A 26,152-nucleotide genomic window follows, 5' to 3' on the forward strand; every position below is an offset into this window, starting at 1 on the left:
ACTTATATGTACGACCCATGGACATGAACTAAGGAGGTAAAAACGCTGGAGGATGGGGGAGTGCAGGGAGTAGGGGGATAAAGGAGAGAGAAACATTGGAACTGTAATAGGATATACCATTTTAAGTAAATAAAATATACTGAAAAAGAAGAGGAAGAGATACCAGAGACTCTCTCCATACACGCACAGAGAATAGGTCATGCGAGGACACAGCAAGAAGATGGCTGTCAGCCAGCCGGCAAGAGTGTCCTTCACCAGAAACTGAATCTGCCAGCACCTCCGTCTTGGACTTCCAGCCTCCAGAAATGTGAGAAAATGAGTGTTGTCTAAGCCACCCAGTCAGTGGTATTTTGTTAGGGCAGCCCAAGCAGACTGATACAGGTGGAAACTTTTCCAAAGAGGCTCTTAGGTACTGGTGATTTTTTTTTATCATGTACATAAGTTTTTATGATATTTGAATGGAAATTATTGTAATATTAGGCTTTAAGATAATTAGCAGTTACAAATGTGGCATTAAAGAGACAGGGAGAATAGATGATTTTACCAGATATTTGACTACTATGTCTTGGAGTGATAAGAGGGGGAGGCAGATACCACAATGAAGGCAACTTGAACAATTAGTTATCCATTATGAAACTGAGATGCTTAGAATGTGCATCAAAGTCAGTAAGTTTTAAAGTGCTTACTCTGTAGCAATATCTTGTAAGCTAAACATAGAGAAAGTGAGGCCTCTTTATAATTTATTCTATTGTCCAGCTTAATGACATTAAATCAGAATTTTTGTTTTCCACATATGAGGTGGGACCAAAACACCTGGAATTTATTCATAAAAGTATGTATTTCTTCTTCTGTATTTATTTTTTAATATATTTTATTGATTATGCTAAAAATCTATCTACTTCAAGATTACAAAATCAAATTATCTGGGGTATCTTCTTGTACCATTTTGGAAAATAGTTTATATTTAAATCTGTCTTTAACTGTTTTTTTAATGAAGTGTGAGATAAGGTAGGAAATTTAAATTATTTTTCAGACAACTTATCCTGTTTGTCTTATACAAACTATTTTTCTGCCATTGATTTAAAGTACAATTTTTTTTCTGTGATGTACCAAATTTGCATGCTGTTAGGTCTGTTTATGAACTTTCTATTATATTCTGTTAATATCTCTGTACAATCTATTGATGCCACAATTTTATTTTAATAACATATATACACATACATATACATAAGAAGATACATACATTCATTTTGTACCCTATCTTTACAGTAGTTTTATTCTATTATCTAGTGTTTTCTGAGCATACAACCCTGTCATATGACAATGTGACAGTTTTATCTTCTTATTTCCATTGTTTTCTCCTGTCTTTTTTTTCTAATTACATTACCTAGTTTATACCTACTGTCTGTCTGAGACATCCTGGTCTCTTTGTGACTTTATTGAGAATGCATCAGAGTTTACTTAAACATTATTTTCTCTTTCTGGCCTGAGGGAGATGTATTTTATTGTACAAAAATTATTCACTTTGTCTTATTTGATGAAGAGATTTTTAAGAGTTTTTGCCTAATGTCTTCATGTGTATATAGAAATAATATGTTCTTTGTCTTCAATTTAGTAGTAGAATAAATTATATTTAGATAGTTCCTAATTTAAAGCTATTTTTGTACCTTCCTCTTGGTCAGGATAAATAACTATTTTAGCCCACTGCTATATTCTGTTTGCTATTACAAATGTACAAACCTTTCCTACAATCCCCGAAACTGTGATATTTTTTCATAACTTTTATACCAAAACTCAGTTGGGCTGAAACCCTGACTTGAGATGATGTGAGATTCTATATTTACTCTATAGTATGATTATCCTATATTTTGTTGCAGAAATGTTCATGCGATTGATTGAAGAATGCTGCACTAGACCTATTGACGATGTAATACTTTATATGATATAAGAACTGCATACCCTCCATAAAACCCACACCCCGATGGCTTTAGTTTAGGGAGTTAGTATTTTAATCGTTCTTCATTATACTCTCTGCCCTTAATGTTTTTGCTAATTTGAGGTATCATCAATCTCAAATTATTATCAGTATGATATTGTTATCTCTTCAGTTTCTATCTTCTTGATCCCTTGTGGGGTGAAACCAATTGTTATGTATTTATGAATTTTCTTTATATGCCCTTTGCTCATTTCCTCCCTCCCTGTGGAATTCTTTTTCTCTTATTTCAAGGAACAATTCGTATGTTAAGGACGTTAACAATGATACGTGTCAAACATTTTCTCCCGAGGACCTCTAGGAGGCACTAGATGCCGCTACGTGCGCGTTCTCTCTCTGACGTGTGCACTGCCCACCCCTCTGTGGTCTTCTTTCCATTTGCCCTTTTGGCTGGTCTGTTTCCTGCTTTATTTGGTTCACTACCAAACTAGAAGAGAGTACGGATATGGAATTAAATATTTAAACAGGGCTTATGACAACTTGAGTTTCGTTAGATAGGATATGAAAATGCCTCGCTTCATGTGTATAGAGGTTTTTCTCAGTGTTTCCTGACTATTCCAATTTTTCATGAAGTGACTTTTCCTTCAGAACCATGAAAACTGACTGACTATATATGCCAGCAAGAACATTGAGCTCACTGACATACTGGTGATGAAACATGAAAAAAAAAATGCAGTTAGTCATTTAGATGCCCTAATGATCATTTATTTCACTAGTCAAAGGTATGATAAGTTACCAAATATTTGAAATATTTGTGAGACTCTACAATGTAGAATGTTTGCTTCAAGCAGATGCTGTGCTAACCTATTTTCTCATGTCATTAAAACAACACCAATAATAACAATAACAAAACCCCATAAAGAGTAATCATTAATTCACATGGAATGTATTAGGGCCAAAAGGCAGGTCAAAGTAATACCATTGTGGTATTTCTAAAAATAGTCTGGAAATGTCATATCATTCAGGAAGCATTTGAATTACTAGCTCTTGCAGATACATAGAAGAGGGAGAAGCAAATGCTTAATAATATTTTTGAAAACAACAAATTCCTATAGTAACCTCCCAGTTCTCCCCAAATAAATAATTACCGTCCTCTTGCTTCTCCTGGTTTAGGTGTGCCCAGCCACCCACATTTTTCCTTACTGTGTCTGTTTTATTCAGACTACATTGAGAGTCTTTATTTGGTGCTAAACTAACTTAAGTTTAATGGAGTATATTTTATGGCTTGGCTATATTCACAGAAAATCTTGCTTGAGGTAAGCATTGAGACCAGGAAATTAAAAATTTTCATTCCTTCCTCTTTTTTTAACATACTTAGAGAAAAAATTTAGAAGTATATGACTTGAAATGTGTTCTTAATATTATATTATGGATAATAAAGGTGAGCTATCTTTGTTTAGCTAGGGAGCATATTACCTTATACTTTATAATATTAAAAAAAATACTTGTATCTAAAGATAATCATCACATTTGCATTTGCATCTACTTTTTTTTCCCCTGGAAAACTACACGTCATTATACTTCTTTGCTTTGTTTGCTCTTAAATAATCTGAGAAGAAAGATTTTGATATTAGTTGAATATTGAGATTTAATGTTAGGCGTGGTAGATCCTATTGCTTTAAACTTTTATATCTTTAATGCCTCTTGCTCTTGGTAAATTATAATTCAGGAAGGCAGAACAATCTTAGTATGCAAAAGGAAAGTATTTGCCAGCCAAGATAATCAGCATTTATGAGAACTGAAAATTTTCAATATTTATGAAGATTTTTAAAATGTAGAAACTGTTAGAGGACTGTTTACAAATTAAGATCTAGTCCCTCTACCTGGAACCCACAGAGTCGATTTTTACCTTATTTTAAAATATAAGAATATAGTGTCATACTTTGAAAATAGTTTACATTATAATGGGCAAATTAATCTTGTCACCCAGAATGAGGCAGGCTTATCATGGGCTGGAAATTTAGGAAATTGCTCTAGTTGTGTCTTGTCATGATAAACGTGCATTTCCCCCACCTTTTCTACACACAGGTCATCTGTTTCTGCTCACGGGGTCTGGCGTCCGATGAGGCAAGTAAGACTTGGGCTCGGTCTGTTGCCTCAATAAACATCCCGGTAACACTGGTGGTGGTAAGGATTCTCTAGCGGTCCTTAACATGTTCTTCTCTGACAGTGCTTATGCTCTACTTTTGAGCACAAGTGACTAATTGCCGGTATATAATAATAAAAAATAATGTCATAATGTTATAGTACCATAAGAGTTAGTATTCCTCCTCATTTTAATTTAGGTTCACGTCTCTTAGAGAAAAAAATTTCTTTGGAAAGGGTGAAAGGGTACAGAAGTGGTCATTTTGCAGTGCTTCATGAACAAAAATTTGGAAAAATTTAATAATACCTCTTGTTCTATCAACATACAGTGTCCAGCACAAATAATGCCCCTTTTTAAATTATAAAATCATTAAGCATGTAACTCTGTGACATAAAATGTCACACTCAAAAACACCATGTGACATTTTAGACGAAATGTTCAAATTAAAACTATAAATTATTACAATCACATTATTACTCTACCAACCGCACTCAAGCAGCTATTACTTCTGCTGGACTCTGTATGCTCTTCAGGAATACCAATGGGTCACTAATTAACTAACTAATTAATTGAACAATGAAGCCCATTCATTATATGTTGTTGTACAAAGAGGGATTCACTTGAAGATAGATTCCTACTTTGGCACATGATGGAGAGAAATAGGATAATCTTGGGAGATATCAAATTAAGCATGACTAGCTTGTAGTGGCTGATTTAACATTTGACACAGAAATTAACTCTGGATATATTGTAGGCTTTGGTGTGAGGTAGCGAGGATGATGTGGCAGGCGTGTGTAAACCTCTATGATAAATATATGGTCTTGAATGCTTTAAATCTGTGAGTATCCTGAGTATGCCCAGACAAGAGTTTTTAACCGTGAGCATAAATCTGTTTTCCCTAAATGCAAAACAAAGCCAACCAGGGCTGCTTAGGGAAGAGAAGATCCTCAAGGACCTATTTAGACAGTTGCTTCTAGGAAAAAAAAAATAACAGTCTTCAGTCAAAGACGTGTCAATCCTAATTTTAAAGATTGATTAGGCAGCTGATTTTTTCTTCCTTCTGTCCTTGGAGAAAATGAAAAATAACAGGTCCCCTTCCACTTTAGACTAACCATTCATATACTTCATGACAGTTAGGTTTCCCTTGAGCCTTCTCTTCTCCAGGACAAATTATGCTAACTCCTTCAGTCTGGCCTCATAGGTCCTATTCTTCAACCACTAAATCATCCTTTGGTTTCCCCTATATCTTTTCCAGTTTCTTCAAAATCATTTTCAAAATGTAAAGTCTTAAATTTTACTTCTTTGCTTATATTAGTTAGGTTAGAACTTTGGGTGGATATTTATGTCCCTATGCTAAGTCAGAGTGATGGCCAGCATGGCCCAGGTCAGTGTGGGGAAGGGGTGAGAAGAAAAGGAGGAGCCAGGGGGGCAGACTAATATTCCCCTCCATGGGTTTATGTAATCAGAAAGACTAAAACCTGTGCTGGGAAAAATGTCATAGGGTTCATTAGAAGTCCTTTGGGAAGACACCAAACTGTAAAATTATTAAAACAATCCGAGCTGCGTTTGAGGTTTTTTTTAACTAAATAACCTGATACCCCTCTTCACTAATTATAGTTCTGCAAGTAAAAGATTAGTATGTGAACTAACATCATGCCAAATTTAGGGGCCCCAAAAATGGAATAGATGAAGATGAGCAGTACTCACTCAAAAAAGGGCACAGGGATTTAGCATTAGAGTGACCTCAGCTTAATTAAGAGCTAGAACCACTTTTTCAAGCAGATATTAATGCAAAGAGGGGTCATCGGTAGAGTGTTACCTAGCAAAACTTCATTTCTCGGTAGTATATGACCCATAGGAAGAGTATAACATTGGCTTTGTTGATATGCTGTTCTGGATTTGTGGCATCCCACTGTCTTTGCTGCAGCCTCACCTTGACTTTGGCATACTGTAGTCATTTCCACCCCTTTGTTCCATGAGAGCCAAAAAGAAAGCCATAATCTTATAAAACAAATTCCTCTCTTTGGCAAAATTATTATGAGAGCAAGATTCCACTGTAAGAACCTAGAATAAAAGTCCTAAACTTTCTAGTCTTTCTTACTTCAACTCAAGTGTGTTAATAATAGAATTTTGTATTTATTTGATAACTTTCAACCTAAAGTCATATCTATGCCAGAAGCAAAATACCTGGCATTGATCCTCTTGATTCTGGGCTGTGCACTAGAAATGATGTGAACTGCCTCATAGCCTCCACAAGAGAGGAATTCAGTCACTATGAAAAGATGGTACTTATTCTTTCCAATATACTTCTTATAAGTCAACAATAAATAATAGTCATTGAACAAGGTGAACTTACAAGAGATTTAGTTCCCCATTGGAAAGCTCCATGATTCACCCATTACTGGTTTATTTTCACTTTAGAGTGGGGTAAAAATATAAATTGGCCATGCCCATTTTGAAAAACCACAGGCAGATCTTATGAGAAGGCTCTCGTACTGAATGGTGTGCGGTGGTGAAATAGTTGTACTTTGCACTAACCCCTCTTTGAAAGCTAATGCAATATGGTCTTACCATTTTTGCAGACAGGACAACACTGTTCTGGTTCATAGACTGGGTTGACACACTCAGGAACTGCGCAGTCTGCTACAACACAGTGAACTTCATTGCTGGGCTCACAGCGACACCATTCACATGGAGAGGGCTAGGAACAAATCTAAAATTAGCCCCTTTTCTCCTATAACTCAATGCTTGCACATTCATATGCTGTCAGAAGACAAAACATTAGTGTTTATATTGGCTTTACTGTATGAACTCCATTTACCATGTGTAGGATCATTCCTCCCCAAAAGAAGGCAACCTTGGCATTCAAGCCGTGGTAGGTTGCCCTGTGTGGCTCAGGTTGCCATGAGCAACTGGGCCCTCACATACGACTTCCCCTGTCTGTGTTCCTACTTTCCAAACAAATTCTTGGACAACTAATATGTCACCTTCTGGGTCGGTTTCCAGATGTGCTGATGGCTCTGCTTTCCTCTGGTAAAGAGGAACAAGCCTGGAACATAGGAAATAGGTTTGTACCATTTGCCATTTTTCTTCCTAAGAAAATTACTGAGAAGCAAGAAAATGCTAAGTGGACATTCTTACCCTTTGTATGAACTCTTTCTTTTTCAAGCTAACCTAGACTTTAAATGGCATGTTTTCAATATGAATTTTACAGGAGATTGCATTTGGCATCTAGACATCCAGGTACTGCCTCTTGAAAGATTTTGGGAATACCTTGCATCTTGCCTGCTTGCTTTTATGAATAATTGAACATCCATTGACTTAAAAAGTCACTCTTTAAAAGTCAAAGACTCTGAAAATAGAACTGAAAAGTAATTTAAAGGAAAAAATAAATTGAATGTAAATTGTGATTGAAAAAGAAAAAAGAAAGGAATCAGAAAGCAATTTTTGCCTTCCAAGTACTTACCGACCAAGAGTGAGTTTGGGATTTTGTTTCCCTTTCGAAACTGTCCACACCACAAATAATTGCAAGCAGTGGCCAGTCTGTAACTTTTACATTCTTTACAGGTCCTAGCCCTCCTTTTCCATGAAACAGAGGTTTAGAATTCTGGAGTGACAACTTGGAGGTCTAGGAAGTTATGCAGGTCTATACTTCTCAAATCAAGCCATTTGCTTCCAAAAAATTCTGCCTTGCTCCCTTCCGGATTGTGTTAGCGAAGGCCCTCTGCCTTTGTCTTAGTGGCTACTCTCCATAACCACTGTCAGCTCTTGTTTCTTCACGAATCTGAAAATTTGGGTAATATCAGTGCTCCTGGACTCAGGTACCCTGTGGGGGTGGAAGTCTTTTAACTAATTATTTTTAATTTTATATTTGGACTCTGCTTAAAGAATGGTATCTAGCTTTCAATTAATTACTTTACTTTCAGATTTGGTAGGAACAAGAGAAGTGGCCATAGAATCTATGGGAAAAAGTATTGCTATTTTTTTTTTGAACATGGCTAATGAGTCTGTTGTAGGGTAGAGTTAAGCTCTTTACCATGTGGTGAGTTGCATTAAGTATTGCAGAATTTATTGTATTGTGCCAAGCGCAGGGATTTTCCTAAAGCTCCTCTACTAAATAATCTCAGTACATGAAGGGGAAGCTTTGATACCACAAGCACATTATTTGACAGAGGGAATGTTTAATGAGGAAGCCTTGTGACAGATGGAAATTCTTGCTGCTATACTGTTCCATTGTGGCATCTTACATCCCCAAGAAAAACTGCCAGGAGGTGTCCTGTTTCCTTGGTTAAGAACAAAGCAGTAGTTTGCACAGCCTTCTAAAAGTATAGCTAGGACTTGGCCTGCATTTCCTGCTAATATGAGAGAAAAATCAGCCGCTGTTATCATGGCTTCCACACCCTGCCCTTGCACAGCTGTGACCGTTTTTTTTTTTGGCTGGTTCCCTTCTTGCTGAAGGGGTTGGGGTGGGCTGATCTGGGCAATTCCAATGGACTGATTCTGGCATTAAAAATCCCAAAGTCCCCCCTAAATGTTCCCATGCAAAATGTGGACCTCAAAGTAATTGTGGTCTTTGAGAAAGATTTGTTGGGCAATTAGATCCCCAGCACAGACGGATGAAGAATATTATCCCAATTCCAATGTTTTTGAACATTATTAACTACTGGGTAATTACACTGTTTGAAGGAAGATTTGTTATTTCTCCATCTCACAGCTGAGGATATAGGCTGAGAGAGGTCCAGTGGCTTCCCCAGGCACCACAGGCAGGCAGTAAGGGGCAGAGGCAGGATTCCCATCTCAGTGGCCTAACCGAGATACTGCGCTGCCATGTGATAGCAAGAATCACTATTACGTGCACTCCCATCTGGGTGTTTTATTTTTCAGCGATTTGTACCCTTCTTCATACAGACAAGCTCCTCAGGAACAGCCATTAACAACTAAATAATTGCTTTACAGAGGATGGATATTTCTTGCTAAGAAGGAGATTTCACTATCTAGGGTAATAAGTGCATAGATTATGATGGAGCCAGAGATTTTTGACATTCTGCTAATGTGAGTTGGTAGAAAATTGTAGTAGGCTGAAGTTAGGTTACATGAGGCAAACGTTCCAGGAGCCTGGCCTGTTCAAGCCTTGGAGCCTGGCAGCTACATGTGGGCGTATCTGGGAAAAGCAGTGACAGATCCTGGTCCAGTAAAGACCTGGGAGCACCTGACAGAAGTCAGTGGAGGCTGGATGCGAGTGTACTGGAATCCCTGGAAATACTTTGAGTAAGAACTAAGGCTGCAAGGCTTCCTGGGAAAAGTATGTCTGTTTATACTTTTATGCCTATTTTTAAGGGATTTTTGAATAAACAGAAACATAAATTAGAAAAATAAAAATGTCACCGCAGCCATGGGCTTTATTCACATGCCACATTCCCATGTCCCTTCCTGGCCCACAATCTCTTGTTTGAAACATGTTATTTCCTCTTTTCATTCATTTTTTTCCAAATAATGTATCTGTCTCCATCTATTTCTTTTCATTTTAAGCCTCTGTGTGCCTCTCTCCTTCCCCTTTTACAGTCCATCTATTTAACCCACTGATCTCCCATTCCAGCCCCTTCTGTCTCTTGCCATCCCCTTTCATAAGCTCACCAGTTTGAACACCATTGTTTTCCTGCCCCATGTGACTTCCCTCACTGCCCTCATTTTCCCTGCACTTGTGTGAACACATTGCTTAAACGTTGAGAAGATTCCTAGGAGTGGACAGGGTGTTACTTTGACATTAGGTTCAGAGTTTAAAAATCCCTTCCACCAAACAGTGTAAAACGCTGAAAGGTTTGGTGCTTTGAATTAATCTTTACATCTTAAGCATTGAGTTGCTTACAGATTTCCTCTTATCAGGCTCTTCAATATGAAAACTGTAGATTAGATCTGAAAATGTCCCTGTAAAACCTAAGATTAAGCAGTAAGATTCTCCTCAGAGGAACAGAGGACACTGAAATAAGTACTTGGGAAAAAAAAAATCACTCTGACGCTTTTTGTAGAGGAACCTGTGAATTATGTCTAGTACATGGCTCTAGTCAGCTAGAGATTTGGTAAGATGATTAAATGACACCATCCTAAAATTTTATACTTGGAAAGTCTTTTTCTAAGAAATGTCAAAGAATATTTTACTTTTTTGAAAGCTTTGGAAAATAAAGTAACATTCACTATATATATACCCTTACATAAATCTTGATTGAAATTAGGTTTAGAGGTTAAATTAATTTGTTACTATTTGTACTCAATGATTGAGCACATGTCTGTTACGAATCCCTACCCCTCCCACTTAGTGTTTTGAATATCTAATGTGGGACCCTGTTTAAGCAGAAACTTTGCATTTTATCTGTAGCTCCTGCTATCACTGAATACATTTGTATGGCAAATCCAAATGTTGTCCCAGCTGCCCCCAAATTTCAAAGGGAGATTTTCCTGCTCTATATGAGTAAAAGGAGAATCTTCTTTAAATATTGGTTTAGGTGACTAGAATCCAAATTTTCTTCCTTAGTATTAGAAGGGAAACACAGCAATTCATTTCATTTTCAATCTGGTTAACTTCTAAAGACCTTAAAGCTGAAATCCCAATGTCCCTGTCCGTGATTTTTGAAGATTTTTGGAGAGTTGGAGGAGAGCTACCAGAATCCTGGAAACAAAGGAATGCTCTACGATGTTGTGAAATAAGAAGAGTACAATGAAAACCAGTAACTTAATTACTGAATAACTGATTAACTCCTGAAAAATTGTCAAATATGTTCTTGTGAGATTTGGAAGCTAACAGTCAACACAGGATTATTAGAACATGTTATGATAGATTGGCTACATGTAATTTTCCAAATGTTTATAGCAATGCACATTTACTTTGTATTCTGTATCCATACCTGAGGAAAGCCTGGATGTTTCATCCCTACATCAATATTTCTGCGGTAACTGCTGTTGGCATTGCTCATAGAGTGCCCAGGAGGAAGTAGTAACAGTGTAAGATTCATCAGACCTCCCAATGGCAAGGGTCATATTAGCGTTCAGTTTACTCTTTTAATTGGTGAAGTTTAAGATAACAATATTCATACAAATTTAGGAACCATAATTAGAAAAAATAGAACAAATGTTTCACTTACTGGGCTTTATTTGGGTGGTTGTGGTGTTGTGGCTAAAAGGAAGTTCTCGATAACCATAATACTTTACTTACTAGCTGGAAATATTGGCGAAATTGCATGACCTTTCTATGCTTTAGTTTCTTAATCTATACAGTGAGAATAACAGTATTACCACCTTCACAGAGTTATCGTGAAGCACATAGAAATATGTAAGGAATATTATAACCATCATCATTATTGCATACTTAGTGATGGCTTTCTAAAAAATTCAAAAAGTATAAAACTGGAACCCTAAGACTGTTTAAAAGAATAAGTAAGTTATTTCTCTTGTTCAACGTGTAATCTGATTGCAGATAGAGTTTGCGAAGAAGTTTTATAGGACTTGGTTTGGTGGGAGGGGATTTATGAACTAATAGAATTAGTCATGATAGAAACACACTAAAAATTATTAGAGGCCCTTATATAAAGAGTAATTGTGAATGGTTGAAATGACCACTAAAATTCACTCAGAAAAAGAAAAGCAACACACCTATTTTACTTTCCTGAAGCCTCATTACTTAGATGTCAGCTCAGATGCCCGCTCTCTGGGGAGGTCTGCCTGATGATCCTTCCGCCATCTCCTTCCGTCATGGTGTCCACTCAGAGCCCTAGTCGGTTCATGAAATTATCTTACAATTTGTTTCCACTCTAGTCTCGTCTGCTTTCTCTAGGGATTATAAACTTCTTCTATGGTATGTTGGTCATTGCTATATTCTCAGCACCAAGAAGATATCTTAGCACATGATAGTCAAAAAATTATTGACATATGCATAATCATTTATGCAGGGTTTATGTTTTCTTACTTGTGAAGCCACACCTCTGGACAACTTCATCTGTGTTCAAGGGCACATTAGGGGAACAGGTTTCTGACTAGGAGACAGGAAATGACTATTTCAGTTTCACTATTATGGCAATGAACATAAACTCATTCTCTAAAGGTAATTTGAAATTCATAATATCTATTGTGTGGATCACAAAGTAAGTCAATCTTCAAGCACTCCATTGACTAGACTATCTAGCAGATGATTGCAGACTTTTACTGCACTAGAAAATGCCATGATAACTAAATTTAGGGCAAGCATGCAATGGAATTGCTCGAGAGTCTGACAAAAGCTAGTCTTATTTTATAATGTGTGTCAAATTTAATGGTTGCTTATGAAAATTATTTCAGTATATTATTTTAGGAAAAAGCCCTGATTTTAAACATGTCCCCTTTCCTAAAGGACAGGTTAATGTACAAAGCCTAACAAAACACATTCTGAATATTCTGAGAAACAAAACTTAATTTGTAGAAAACCTTCTGTGAATAGGAGGGGAGACACCCAAAACACTGGAATTATCTTACAGAGGGCAGGCTCCTTATAATATAGGCTTACCCCACTAAATGAGCATTCTAGAAACTTATCTGTATCACTGTACCAGCTGGTATTGTTGTGAGAGGTTGTGTCCAGCTTCAGTAAATTTTTTTTGAAGACTCTTTTAATGTGTTTGCCCATTTCATGATGGGTGCTTTATGAGCATACTCTCCCACTCCATGGTGAATGTTCCACATTTTTTGGCCAAAAACAGCCTGACCCCCATGCCCCATCCTCCCTATTCACCTGATCTTGCCCTCAACAACTTTTGTTTCCCTGAATGAAAAAAGTCCTCAAAAAGGAAATATTTTTCCTATGTGGAAGAGGCGAAACAAAACAAAACAAAACAAAACAAAAACAGCAGAAGCACTAAAAGTCAGCAAATTAAAATAAACAAGTTCAAAAACTGTTTTTGAGCAGTGGAAAAAAGTCTTGGTAGGCATATTATATCAAATGAAGAGTACTTTGAAGGTGAATGAAGCCTAAACATGTAAACATAAATATATAACATTTTATAAGTAAATTCCAGGTTTTTTTGGGTCCTCCCTCATTGTGTTGAAGTCTGGAGGGAGGAAGACCTGAACGGACAGGACATATTTTAAGTGCCAAGTTAGCACACTATTGGTTTCAATGACTCTCCTTCTAACCATACGATACTATATTTTGGATGTCATGTGCTCTATTTCTTTGATAATTGACAAAAATTTTCAAAAAGAAGATAGCTCTGATTGCGTTTGCAAAAGCTCCCCTTAAACAACTCTTTAAAATTTGATTCCTACCAAGGAAAATATACTGCTTTAAGAAGCACTCTTCTTTTAGAGATAATTTATGGCATAAATTTCATCACTTTATGAAACAAATCTCATTACTTTCAAACTGTATGAGAAATTTGGAAGACACTATTTCAAAGTTGCTGATGCCTGTCAGGAATCTCACTGTTCACTTCATTAAAATATACATTAAATTACAGAGTACAAGGGTATTTAGCATCCACTGCCACTCTTGTAGCCAGTGATTTGCATGCGAGTGGTGTCACCTAATAATCAGTGCATCCAATGGGCTTTAACCAGAATTCACCATCATGTGAAAGAAGACCCATCACATTACTGATTAAGATGCTCCTCAGTGTCCTATGTCTAATGGGATTGTGGTGACTTCTTCAGTGAGCTGCCCTATTGATCGGGGTATATTTCAAATACTGAGGTTGTAAGTCATCAAATTATGAACACAGAGCTGGAACTTCTTTAATAATTTTAATATTGCAGAAGCAAATACAAAATCAGATATATGATTTTTTTGTATAACCATCTCAGCTGGTCAGCAAATGTATGTGCTGGTTATCATTTGAGTAAAAAGTTAAGTAGTGGCTATTCTGACTTTTTATGGGAAGATTTTTTGGTAATACATTCTGGAATATTATTTTTATGTGTCTGTTAAAAAGCACTTCATGTTTGTTATAAATACAAACATTTTGCCAAGTGATTGTAAAAAGTGCACACAGCTTTGCCTATGTAGATATGATAAATTAGGTAAGTAATAAACCAAAATTCAGAAATAAAATAAATTTTTAACATTATTTATTCAGCATATTTATTAGGTATATATTATATATGTGATAATGTATATAAGGTAAACCAAGATGAACAACATATCTAGCTTGCCCTCAATAAATGACAATCTAAAAGACAATAATGAAATGGAGATAGCTATAAAAATAATTTTTAATGTTTTAAAACAAATGATTTTTTAATAAAAATAATTGATGGTGCTTTATAATGGAAGACAGGATTATTGGAGTTAATCTTTCTATTTTTGTCTGCAATTACTCCAAGCTAATGTAAAACTCAAGAATATTGCAAAACAGTTGATAAAATGCCCAATATAAAATGATTAATTACAAAGTACAAAAAAAGTCCCCTTGTTCTTAAAAATTCTTCATTATAGTTGTAACACAACACTGACATTATATTAATGGCCTATTTTGTTTTCCTAGCAGTATTTTTCTGAAAAATGTATTTATAAACTTTGACATGTTTTTATGGGCAGAAAACTCTATAATTATATACTGATTATTCTGGTAAACTGATGGCCTATTTAACCAATTTTTTCTGAATATTTTCAAGGAGTCTCATGACAATAAGATGCAGCTTTTTCTGAAATATGAAGAATAGCATACAGAAAACATAGATAAGGAGAATGTAGGCAAAGCTATCTTTCTTTAGTTACAATCGCATGCAGTTTTTAAAGTAGGCAAGTACACTTATCAAGGAAACATCAGTTTGCATTTAACAGGGAAAAAGTGATTTTTTTTCGTCTCTAGGATCTTAGGAGAACCCAATAGAATAGACAAAGGCTAAAGGATTCAAGATAAAGATGTGTGTAAAGTATCACACCTATGTTTATGAAATAACTTAGAAAAGCAGCAGCCCTTCCAGCCCTTAGTCCTTCACTGATAAGCTGAAGGACTAGCTGAAGTTGACTCTGAGGACAATGAACTGAGTGTTTTCAGTAGGGCCAGCATGTCTCCATTGTAGGGATGCTCCCTTTTCAGCCATTTATGCAGAGCTGAAGTTGACTCTGAGGACAATGAACTGAGTGTTTTCAGTAGGGCCAGCATGTCTCCATTGTAGGGATGCTCCCTTTTCAGCCATTTATGCAGAAGTGGAAAAGTGAGCCATGGTGTAACTTCAAAGCTTTACTGTTGACGCTGGAAAGGATAGGTTGTTGATACCACCTAAAAAGCTAGTCATCTTTTAAAACGAGTCCGTGTGTGTGTGGGAGGGAATACATCATCAATTAGAATTCTACAACCTGAAAGAATTATGTAAGAGATAAACACGCCAGTCCTATTCTACTGGAAACATTAAAAGGAGGAGATAATAGAAAAGAGAGAGAGAGGGCCATAACTCAGCTAGCTAGCCTTATGTGGTGACGCCAAATTCAGGGTTTTTCATTGTCTAGGAGAGAGGAGTTATAGGCCTGGGAAAACCAAACCACTGGTATTGGGAGTCCCAATCAGATTGTTACTTAAGACCCTCTTTGCCACTATCTCAGCATTTCTCTGGGCACAGATTTTCCAAAAGTTGCAATCTTTTTTTCACTTTCCATTTGCTGGTAATGTTCTTTGACATGTTTTAAAGAGGGAGTAATTAACAGTTAATAAACTTAAGTGATTTATAACAGCTAATATGAAAATGTATTAATATTCCGCGTTAAGTCCAAACAGCAATTTTCTACCAAATTTTAGACTTCATTATTTGATGCTTACTTAACTTACAGCTTACCCCATTCCACAAAATATATTGAGATGGCTTGTGGGCAATAAGATAAAAGTCTATTTTAATTTTTAAAATCTTGACTAATTTCTTGATCGACCTTTCAACTTTAGTGAGCACTGGTATGCGAGGCATAGCAGATGCAAGCACAACGTTGAAACCACGTATAAGGGTTGGTGGTGCTGTGCCCGTAGAACGTGGCCATGGGCAATAAGTGCGTGTGAATCTCCAGTCCTGCTGTCAAACACTGTTGTTTTACCTTGGACAGATCACTTGGAACCTGGGTTTCCACATTTGTTCAATGGAGGTAATAATAACACCATAGTAATAGGGCACTCATTTTCTCACGTGCTTCTTATGAAACTAAAAGGAATTTTTAAACTATGTCCCATTGGTTAAATGACTATTATCTTCATCATAGCTTTCAGCTTGACCAGGGTTTCTTTTATTTCCTTTTGTATATTATCAATGATCATGTATTTCTCAAGGAAGTTCTGGATTTGTCATAAATTACCATATTTTGCCATGTATAATGTGCACCCACATTTTAGTACTAATTCCCATATGTAATCCACATTAGTACTACACAGGTATAATAGCACATCCTTATTTTTCCCTAAAAAATTTGGGCAAAAAAGTGTATTATACATGGAAAAATACGGTATTTTTATTAAATGGTGGCCTAATCATTTTCTTATGGATAATTTGAAGTACTGAATTTGCAAAGAATACATTGTTTGAGTTTTGAAAACAATCTGGGTTTCATCTCCAAAACAGAGCAGTGTTTGCACCCAATCATGGTTAGCCTGAAAATGACATGGGGCACCATTTGTAGATAATTAGATTCATATTTACAAAGGTGAAACCTCAATCTTTAATCAGATTTGTGCTAAAAACAGATTTTTTTAAACAGGATAACTTGAGCTCACGTTTTTGAAGTCTTGACCTAAGTGCCTTCTAGTTTCAGTGTGAATGTCTTAAAGTCTTGCTTTAGAAAGGAAAGTTTTCTGTGATTGTCCTCTTTCCTTGTCATATTTAGGAAAGGGAACTATAACTAATAGGTAGTAAAAAATAAGTGCAGTTTCAGATAGCTGTGGTTCTTTTCTCACTATAAAGAAAAATGACAACTGCTGGAAGATTTTACACTTGAACATGGAATTTCTAAGTCTCAAAAATTATTATATCAAGGTCCATGTTTGTTGTTTTAAATTTGTATTTCACTAATGTAGGATGAAAAAAATCTAAAATTGTAGAAGATATTCCTAGTCAATTCTCACTGCATTCAGAAAGCAGGTTTTTCTGTTCTAATTGATGGGAATTTGCTTCTTTAGTGGCTTGCTTCCTTATGGCTATGGGAGTTTTTAAAATGAGACAAATTGAGCCCTGCACAATGTGGAGCAGGGAAAGAATTTTCCTCATGTTAGCAATGTACTACAATTCCGTCGGAAAGATTTGAGACTTAATGTGAAATATGAGTTATAATTGAACAGGTATTCCGGAATAGAGGACATGTACATGCTGAAATGGAAGACAAGCCATCTTCGCCACATCTTGCATAATGTCCTTAATGAACTTATGGCAGCTAGTCAGGTGTAATGGGGAGAGTACTAGAGTTAGAGTAAGCAGCCCTTCCTTCTCACTTATAAAATGAGAATAAATATGTCTTAGAACTAAATAATTCAATGAGTGAACACTGGTGCAAAATATATCATAAAGTCGTCAACAATTACTTCTTTCAATCTTGTTGTGTTACTTCGTGATCCAAGTCCTTCAGTGACTCTCTACTCATCCCAGACTTTGGTCCAAGCTCCTCGGTTGGGTGTTCACACACTCACTCTTACCTCTCACTTTTTGTCCAGTCTATACCCTATGTTCTGGCCACGCGGGTTAATTCACTTTTCTTTGCACATGCTTTGCATTTACTTTTGCAAAATTTCTTATTTTTGTCTAAAATGCTTTCAGTGCACTGAAATTCACACTCTTAAGATACCATCCTTCAGAATGAATTACTCCTTTCTTCGGAGGAGTTCCTACAGCAGTCATTACAGGACACTGGCATTGGTGGTATTTGTGTTATTCCTTTCCATAGACTGGGAGCGCCTGGGGGCTCCAACTTTTGTCATATATTTTGGCACACCCCCACAAGACCTACCACTTCTCCACATATAAGAGACCTTTAGTAAAATGAGACACAATAAAATTGCACTATGGATTAGGTAAGGTGACTTCAAAAGATGTAATGGACTGAATATCTAAGTTGGCAGACAGTATGTATATTTTTACTTCCTGATGTAATAGGAAATCTACTATATGATATTAAAAAGACCTACTTGACTTATCACACCATTAAAAGAGAGCAAATGGTTATAAAAATAATAGAAATTTAATTATCTTTGCTTATCTATTTCATTTGAGGATTCTCATAAGTATAAAGTTATTGTTAATATATAATAATGCATATATTTAGGAAATTATCAATATTATATTTATATAATATATAAATTATTATATATATATGCAAATTATTATACATCCAAGAGCAAAATTGTACTCTTTGGAAACAAGCATGTAAAGAGTTATGACGAAGCACATGTACTGTTAAGTATGTACATAGTACATTTAAAATAGGGAAATCTAGATGCCTTTTAAAATTTACATGTCTGAAGAGAGATCCCTTCCACAAATGAAGTAAGTCCTATATTTGTTAATACACAAAGAATTTGTAACCTTTAAGAATGCAAGTGAGAAAGATCTGATGACAGAACAATTTGAGGGATGTGGAAAGGGAAGAAGAATTGGATCACAGGTCAGAAGTCAGCTAACTTTTCCTTTTTCTTTTTTTAAAAGATTTTATTTATTTATTTTTAGAGAGGGAAGGGAGGGAGAAAGAGACAGAGAGAGAAACATCAATGTGTGGTTGCTGGGGGTCATGACCTGCAACCCAGGCATGTACCCTGACTGGGAACCAAACCTGCGACACTTTGGTTCGCAGCCCGTGCTCAATCCACTGAGCTACGCCAGCCAGCTAACTTTTTCTATAGAGGGCCAGATAGTAAATATTTTTGACCCATGTGGGTCATAGGGTCACTTGGGCAGCTCCTGAACTCTGCATTCTATCCTGAAAGACACCATAGACAGACATGATTAAGCATCACTGCTTTCCAGTAAAATTCTACATACCAAAATAGACAGTGAGGTGGATTTGGCTAATGGCTTATAATATGCTGACCCCTATCTTAGCTTTTTGATTATATGTGACTGGCATCATTGTCATTATAATTTTAAGTAAGTAATTTTCCAATTAAATTGTTTTATGTAACAAAAATTAATAAATTACCATAAATAATCATATTAGATGCAATTTTGAGAACTTTAAAAATAACCAGACAGTAGAGGATAAACGGAGACATAAAGATGTTTTATCATTAACTGCCCAGAAGAGTCAAGGAAATAAAAGATTAAGAAATATCTTGCTAATGATTTAAGATAAACTGTGTTTCCCTGGAGTATTATTCATTTTAAAATGTTAATAGAAATTCTGCAAAAAAAGGTATTTTATTAAATTTGTGAAATACTGGATTAAATTCAGCTTAGTAGTAATAATAGTAAAAATGTCACATAGCTTTTATGAATCTCTTTTTGCACGCCAACTTTTCCTGTTATCTCTACTTTAGAGATGTGTACACTGAGGAAAAGTAACATTTGCCTCAGTCACTTGGCTGGTGGGTAGGCGGTAGAGCCCACTCTAACTCCAGTTTTCAATCACACAGTGGAGCTCTTCGCTGTTGAACTGTACATACTGACTCTCAAACAAACCTTCTGAAATCGTTTAAGCACTGTCAGTATGTTAATGTGCTCTGCACATTTTCAATAGATGTTAAAGGAGTCATCGTTTCTCAAATTTACTTGACCATGACAAAAAAAAAATCAAAATCCTTTCTAAGAATCTCACAGGGTGGTAGTGCTCCCTAGAAGACAGTGTGAAAAAGGTTACATTTCAGCAGCCATTCCCAAATCCAGCTGACCATTAGGCTAATTTGGGAAACTTTAGGAAAGTACACATTTAAATTATTTTGATTGCAATTAAAAAGAGAGAGATCAAGGCCTGTGAGTTTTTGCAATATTCCTGCCTTAGATGATACTGACAATATGCCAATTTAAGGATATGCCTCTGTTCTAATGCCATGTAACTAGATATATTTACCTACCCAATCCATTTTGCACACTCCATCCTTGCCATGAAGTGAGGGGTGGGAGATTTCAGTCCTCTGTTCCTAAAAATCACCCAATGCATGGTAATTTAGTTCCTTACAAATGTATAGCTAATTTAGTTGCTTTGTTACTTCCTAGTATGGCCTCAGTGGAAATAAATAGGTAGGGTTTAATCTAATCTATTTTTGTTTTATTTTGGCCTATACTGTTTAATTACAGAATTTTTCATTTTTAGACACACCCCCTTTTTATCACAGCCTTTGCAAACTTTGAATAGACTTTGCAAAAAGGAGACTGTGTCAGACTGACTGTAGATATGCCAATATTTTATTGTTCTTGTATACTTGTAACTCTGTGTTGTCATGGTGACAGGTCCTGATATCACATTTCTATAGACAATTGGCTGAAATAAATCTTTGCCTCCAACATACTTATTAGAAAGAAAGATGCAAATAAGGAGCATTGTTCTGCTATACCTAAAGGTAGTAAGATGTAGAAAAAAAGGCCACAGGAAAGCAATGTATTAGCATTACCTTTGCCAATTACGAGCTATGTCATGGCAGTGTGCTCACTCTTTCGGTTGGCCTTGTGTTTTTCATTTGTGAAATCAAGGAGTTAGACAAAATAATTTTAAAGTTTTTTTCCATAACTAAAATCCTGTAGTCTACTTTTACAAATATGAAGGACCTACACTATGAAAAACAGACCATGATCCTTGCCTTTTATACATAGAATTTATATAAACTCGACATTAGAAACCCAGTCCTGTTTTAAGAACTAACAATGGTGGTCAAACATCACTATTACGACAAAAGGATTTTAAAAACCCATCTATGTAATATTTAATTAAAACCCTTTATGCAGTTAGAATTTCATTATAAATCAATGTGCAACACTATCATTTAAAATTCCCAATATATTTATTCTTCATAAGTCACATATGATGACACTGTAGTGTCTACCCTATAGATAGAAAGATTAAAATTAAGTTTTGTTCACGATCATGTGACATAATAGGGGAAAAGATAAGAGTTGTGTTCAGTGACGTTTTATCCACTTTAGAAAAATGTATACAGCCCATAAAATATTATCTGGAAACTTTTTCAGGAGGTAAATGAGTTTGCTTCTCCCTTTTGTACTTCATTCACTCTTTTCATGGTGTCACTAAGTCCTTGCAAAGATGGCTTTATTGTGACGTGCTAAAAGGCACGCTAGAGGCAAGAAAATCAACAATGGAGGTGTGTTAGGCTGAAATTACTGATGTTAATCAATAGTGATGATAAAAGTACAAATTATAGACTGTAAAATAAGCCAGTTCCCAATTAACAATGGCTATTGTTTGAGAAAGACCTCCTGGATAAGCAAACTCACTGATCACTTCAAAATGCCTCTTAGTAATTTCTTTCAAGCTCTTCCTCAAAAGCTTGGTGAAGTACAACTAAAAATAAACCAATAAGTTTTTCCTGTGCTGTCCTTTATAAAACACTGCTTGATGTGTAAATCAAGCTGTAGGAAAACAAAATGAAACAAAAACACGGTCAGGGCAAATAAGGAGAAGTAGAAACAAAAGATTCGCCTAATCTTAAAAGTAAGGTTTTTGTGAAGTAAAAACATTCCAGTTTTCTCAGATTTAATACACACGCACGCTTCAATGCATGTATACAACAATCTCAATTTAGATGATGTAGATTTCTCTACAAAATTTGCATAAAATATGTAGACCACGTTTATGAAATAGTAAGTAGGTAATAGAAACAATTATGCTTGTTAATATCATACTGTTGACCAATTATGTATTTTGGAGATTAAAGCCACAGTTAAAAATAGGCAAATTTGTAAAACATGCGAAGCCTCATACAAGTGGAGCTCAAGTTTGGAAGGGGGACTACTGGGTCACTCCCTTTTCGGTTTTACCGTCTTACCCCATTGGAAGGCAGTACGGGATGGGTGGCAGAGTCTGTGAGTGGCTGAAGGCTGGCCTCAAGTCTGAGATAGTCACTAACAGTGACAAGCCCCACAAATCTCAGCTGCGGCTGCAAATCAAACACCGATTTGCCCCATGTACACAGGGCGCAGAAGCCCAGTCACAAATCCTTGTCGTCGTTCTTATCACACAGTTGCCATCATTAGCAGCAGCAGCTTGCAATATGAAGGACAGCAATAAATATCAGTGGGTGAGAATGAAAAACTCTTTCTATGTGTAACTAACCAAAGGGCTGACTGACCATCAATTTTCCTAAAATTTACAACAAGAGATCTTTTTTTTTTTTGACTGGAAACAGACAATTTCACCGCTTCCAGGATTATCTTGGAAGTCACTTATACTTACTCCCTCATTTTAAAAAGCGTTAAGAAAACCATTCCTAAATTGCCATTGGAGTGTTTGAAAAAATATTGTAAAAATCTGATCTATTTCCTAGATTTGGGGTCATTTTATAGAATTAAAAATGCCAAGTAAGCACAATATAAAAACATTGAGAAAGGGTGCAAGGAACTCTCTAAATTTAAGTTTTAACAAAATTGACTTCTTATCTCTGCTATTGGTTAGTGACTATACATATTAAGTAAAAGTTCCCTAGTTATTTACAAAGATGGGAATGTCCCACTGAGAATATTCACCCTGAACCTGTTTATTTTATGTGCTGGGGCTGAACCTCAGGTGAGCAGCAGTCATCACTGATTAAAATTACTTAATCTATGTTATTTTGTAGAAATTTGAAAGGACAATCCATTCTGAATTTACTCAAAGGCAATTTTAATGTTGAAAACCACAACATGCTCTGCAATACAGAAAGCTATTTTGCAGAGTGAGCAACTGTAGAATTAGTCTTCTAAATCTCTCAACAAAGATTCTAAACAATTCTTATCATAAGAAATTATGATGTTTTCTAGGACTTTCTGTAGATGGAATCTTACAGATGTCTCTGGTAACTCCATTAACCATTTGTCCATAACTTGTGAACCCCCTCTTAGGAAAAAAATATTTTAAAAGTTTAAAAATATCACCTATATACTCAAGATCCACCCATTTCTTTTGGTTTTAAAATAAATACAATCTTCACACCTCTAGAAAGATGCACTGTGCCCCTTTGCCTAGTGCAGACACCATACTTTCTGCACCTTTCATAGGCTGGCACAGTGATGTGTTGGTGAGTAGGTGGGGTGCAGTCAATTGTGCTTCTGTGAAGTATTAACTATTTATCCCCTCAACTGAGATTTCTTTACAGCCTTCATTTCCCCCTGTTCTTTCACATGTTTGGTCCTTAGCTACCAGAACATGCTGCCTTCCATTCTTTCATCATGTTAAAGTTAAAAGAGATATCAAATTTCTCAAACCAAAATGCACAAATCCTTTCTGCTTAAACACTTTTACAGATTTAATGTTATAATAGTGGACATTAATGATAAAGCACAGATTAATGAGAAAGCTGGAGAACCTGACTTCCTGAAAAGGTACCTATTCGAGAGCAAGTCAATTCTAAACCTTAATGGGCATCAAGAGTTTTATGGGCGTGATGACTTGGGACAATACTCCAAGTGATTAATTCTGTCCTCCTTTCTTCATTCCTCAAAACTTAAATATTAAATGCAAAATTCAGAGCCCAAACTAGTCAGTTTACTACAACATGAAAATATGTTTACATTAAACAAAACATACATATTGTGTGAGGAAAGAGAAAAAAAATCACACTGAACCTTTCAAAAATAAAAATCAAAACGCTGATTTACTGTCTTTGGCCTGCACTGGGAAAAGGGCAAAGGTCAATGCCTGAAGAGAAAGAAAGATCTTTGGCAAATCCAAATCCTGAATTACAAGCATAAGATTTTGACTTGAGAAAATCATGTTGAACTGAGACAGGCAATGCAAACCTGAACTATCTCTTCCAGCTGCATATAGTATAACCTTCAGTGTCTGACCTAAAACTGAATCAGTACAAGTTTTAAAGTATAAAAAACATCCAAAATGGCTAATTCTAGCTGAGTGAGAGTTATAAAAATACTGAGCAAAATAAGCAATTATTTCTGCCTTTGGGAAACTCAGCAGAAGATAGTTAAGCACAGAGCCAAATCTGACAGAGCCTACATTTCCAATCGATATTTTTATAGAAAATGCTATTGTAATTTATTATTTATACTCCTTATTTCCTCAAAGGTAGGTCCAGTGTCTTTTTGCCTGGGTACACATAAGAGAAAGATGAGAGAACCTACTATACAATGACCTTTATCTTAATACAACATCACTAGAACACTGGGAAATTTAGAGTTTTCAAAAAGAGTAGAGAGAAATTCATTTTCAAAGCTTTCATCAGTTATGTGGAAAAAATTCAACCTTTATATATAACATTATTCTTCTTATCAAATGACACATGTGGCTCAATTTACATTTGACTTTGGTGATCAGAAGAGATTGAAGGAGGGACATATGCCGTGCAGCTGTGTAGAGTGAGACAGCAGACAGTGCAACTAAAACACTGGGTGGTCAAGGTAGCACTGGGAGGGAGACAGAGTCCAAGGTGACCCTTGGTCAGGAAGGGGTAGGGAGCTACGTAGAAAGTCACAGGACAGAAAAAGGTGCTCTGTGAAAAGGCGTGTCATCTTTAGGGGTCCAAAGTGTACTGTTTATCTGGACTTTGAGTGCTTCTTTTAGCTAATTAGAACAGTTTCTGTTTACGTGTCACTCTAATACATTCTAAAGAAACTCTAATTAACTGCTTTATTCAATGGGTTCACTTATCATCTGACTCATTATGTCATTCACCAAAAACATATTGAATTCCTGCAGTGCTGGAGTTGTGAGAAAAAAGAAAATACTGTCCCTAGGCTTAATGGGTTCACTGTCTAGCAGGAGAGACAGATGGTGTCAAATTATATTATTGTAGTGTGATAAAGGCAGCAGAGGTGGTGAAGGGCCTAGATTCTGCAATCTGGCTGCTTGGGTTTGAATTCTAGTTCATTTATTTTAGAGCTCTATGGTGCTGGGCAATCTACTTTCACTTTGATGCTTCGGTTTTATCAGTAAAACAGGTCTAATGAAAGTATAATCCTCATACTGATGTTATGAAATGAAATGCATTTTAATACACATAAAGGTCTTAATGGTGCCTAGCTATGGATATAGTTCTTGGTGTGCACAGCTTGCAGTGAGATGATATAGTAGAAGAGTGAGACCCAGCCCAGGGTACTGCAGTAGGACGATCAGAGAGGGCTTTCCAGTTGAGATTTTTTTAAAGATTTTATTTATTTATTTTCAGAGACAGAGGAAGGGAGGGAGAGAGGGAGAGAAACATCAATGTATGGTTTCCTCTTGTGCACCCCCTACTGGAGACATGGCCTGCAACCCAGGCCTGTGCTCTGACTGGGAATTGAACTGGCAACCCTTTGATTCTCAGGCTGGGACTCAATCCACTGAGCTACACCAACCAGGAAGATGAGATTTAAATGGAGTTTTGAAGTAGTCTTGTAGGGTTTATGCAAGGGTGCATAAAGTGTGTGGGAGAGCATGTGCAAGCAAGTGTGGGAGAGCATGTGCAAGCAAACAGGGAAGAGAAGTCACTGAGAATTAGAGATACTTGGAGAGGTTGATGAGTTGAATCTACACTGTACTAGGGAATTTAGATTCTTATCCTGAACACTCTCATGAATGTTTGTGTCCTTATGCATGCTGGTCAGCTCATTCTTTGTTTTGTGCAACAGCCTTACCTCCCCAGCCATTAATTTATCTTCACTTCTTACTCAGTTCTATTTCTGGCTACAAGGTAATCTTGTTTAAAAAAAACATTTAACTAGGCCATTTCTATGCACATAAACATGTATTTTATTCCTTGTTTTTCTTTAGACTGAATCTAAACATTTTGGCCCAGTATTCAGGCTTGTCTTTCCACTGTCCAAAACACATGTACAAATGTACCTCTCTTGTTCTAGTAGGATTTCTGTAAGATGCACCTGCTTGTTATCCCTATCTCCTTCATCTCTTTGTAGATTTTATTCACCCCAGTCTGATTTTGCTCAAGTAGTTTCCTCTTTGGAATTTTAATCTCCCCAGATCAATTTCAATTACTTCTTTAAAAACAGGCTGA

At 36.2% G+C, this 26,152-nt stretch overlaps 1 protein-coding gene across 1 annotated transcript in view; it reads right to left on the reverse strand.

Annotated features, from left to right (window-relative positions):
* VWC2L (von Willebrand factor C domain containing 2 like) overlaps positions 1-26,152 on the reverse strand; it is a 151,865-nt gene that overhangs the window by 119,719 nt on the left and 5,994 nt on the right. The window contains exon 3 of the mRNA XM_028511006.2: positions 6,651-6,780. Coding sequence (XP_028366807.1) covers positions 6,651-6,780 — 130 coding nt within the window. The remainder of the gene's footprint in view (positions 1-6,650; positions 6,781-26,152) is intronic.

This window comes from Phyllostomus discolor, chromosome 4, assembly GCF_004126475.2.
Source record: "Phyllostomus discolor isolate MPI-MPIP mPhyDis1 chromosome 4, mPhyDis1.pri.v3, whole genome shotgun sequence".
NCBI lineage: Eukaryota > Metazoa > Chordata > Mammalia > Chiroptera > Phyllostomidae > Phyllostomus > Phyllostomus discolor.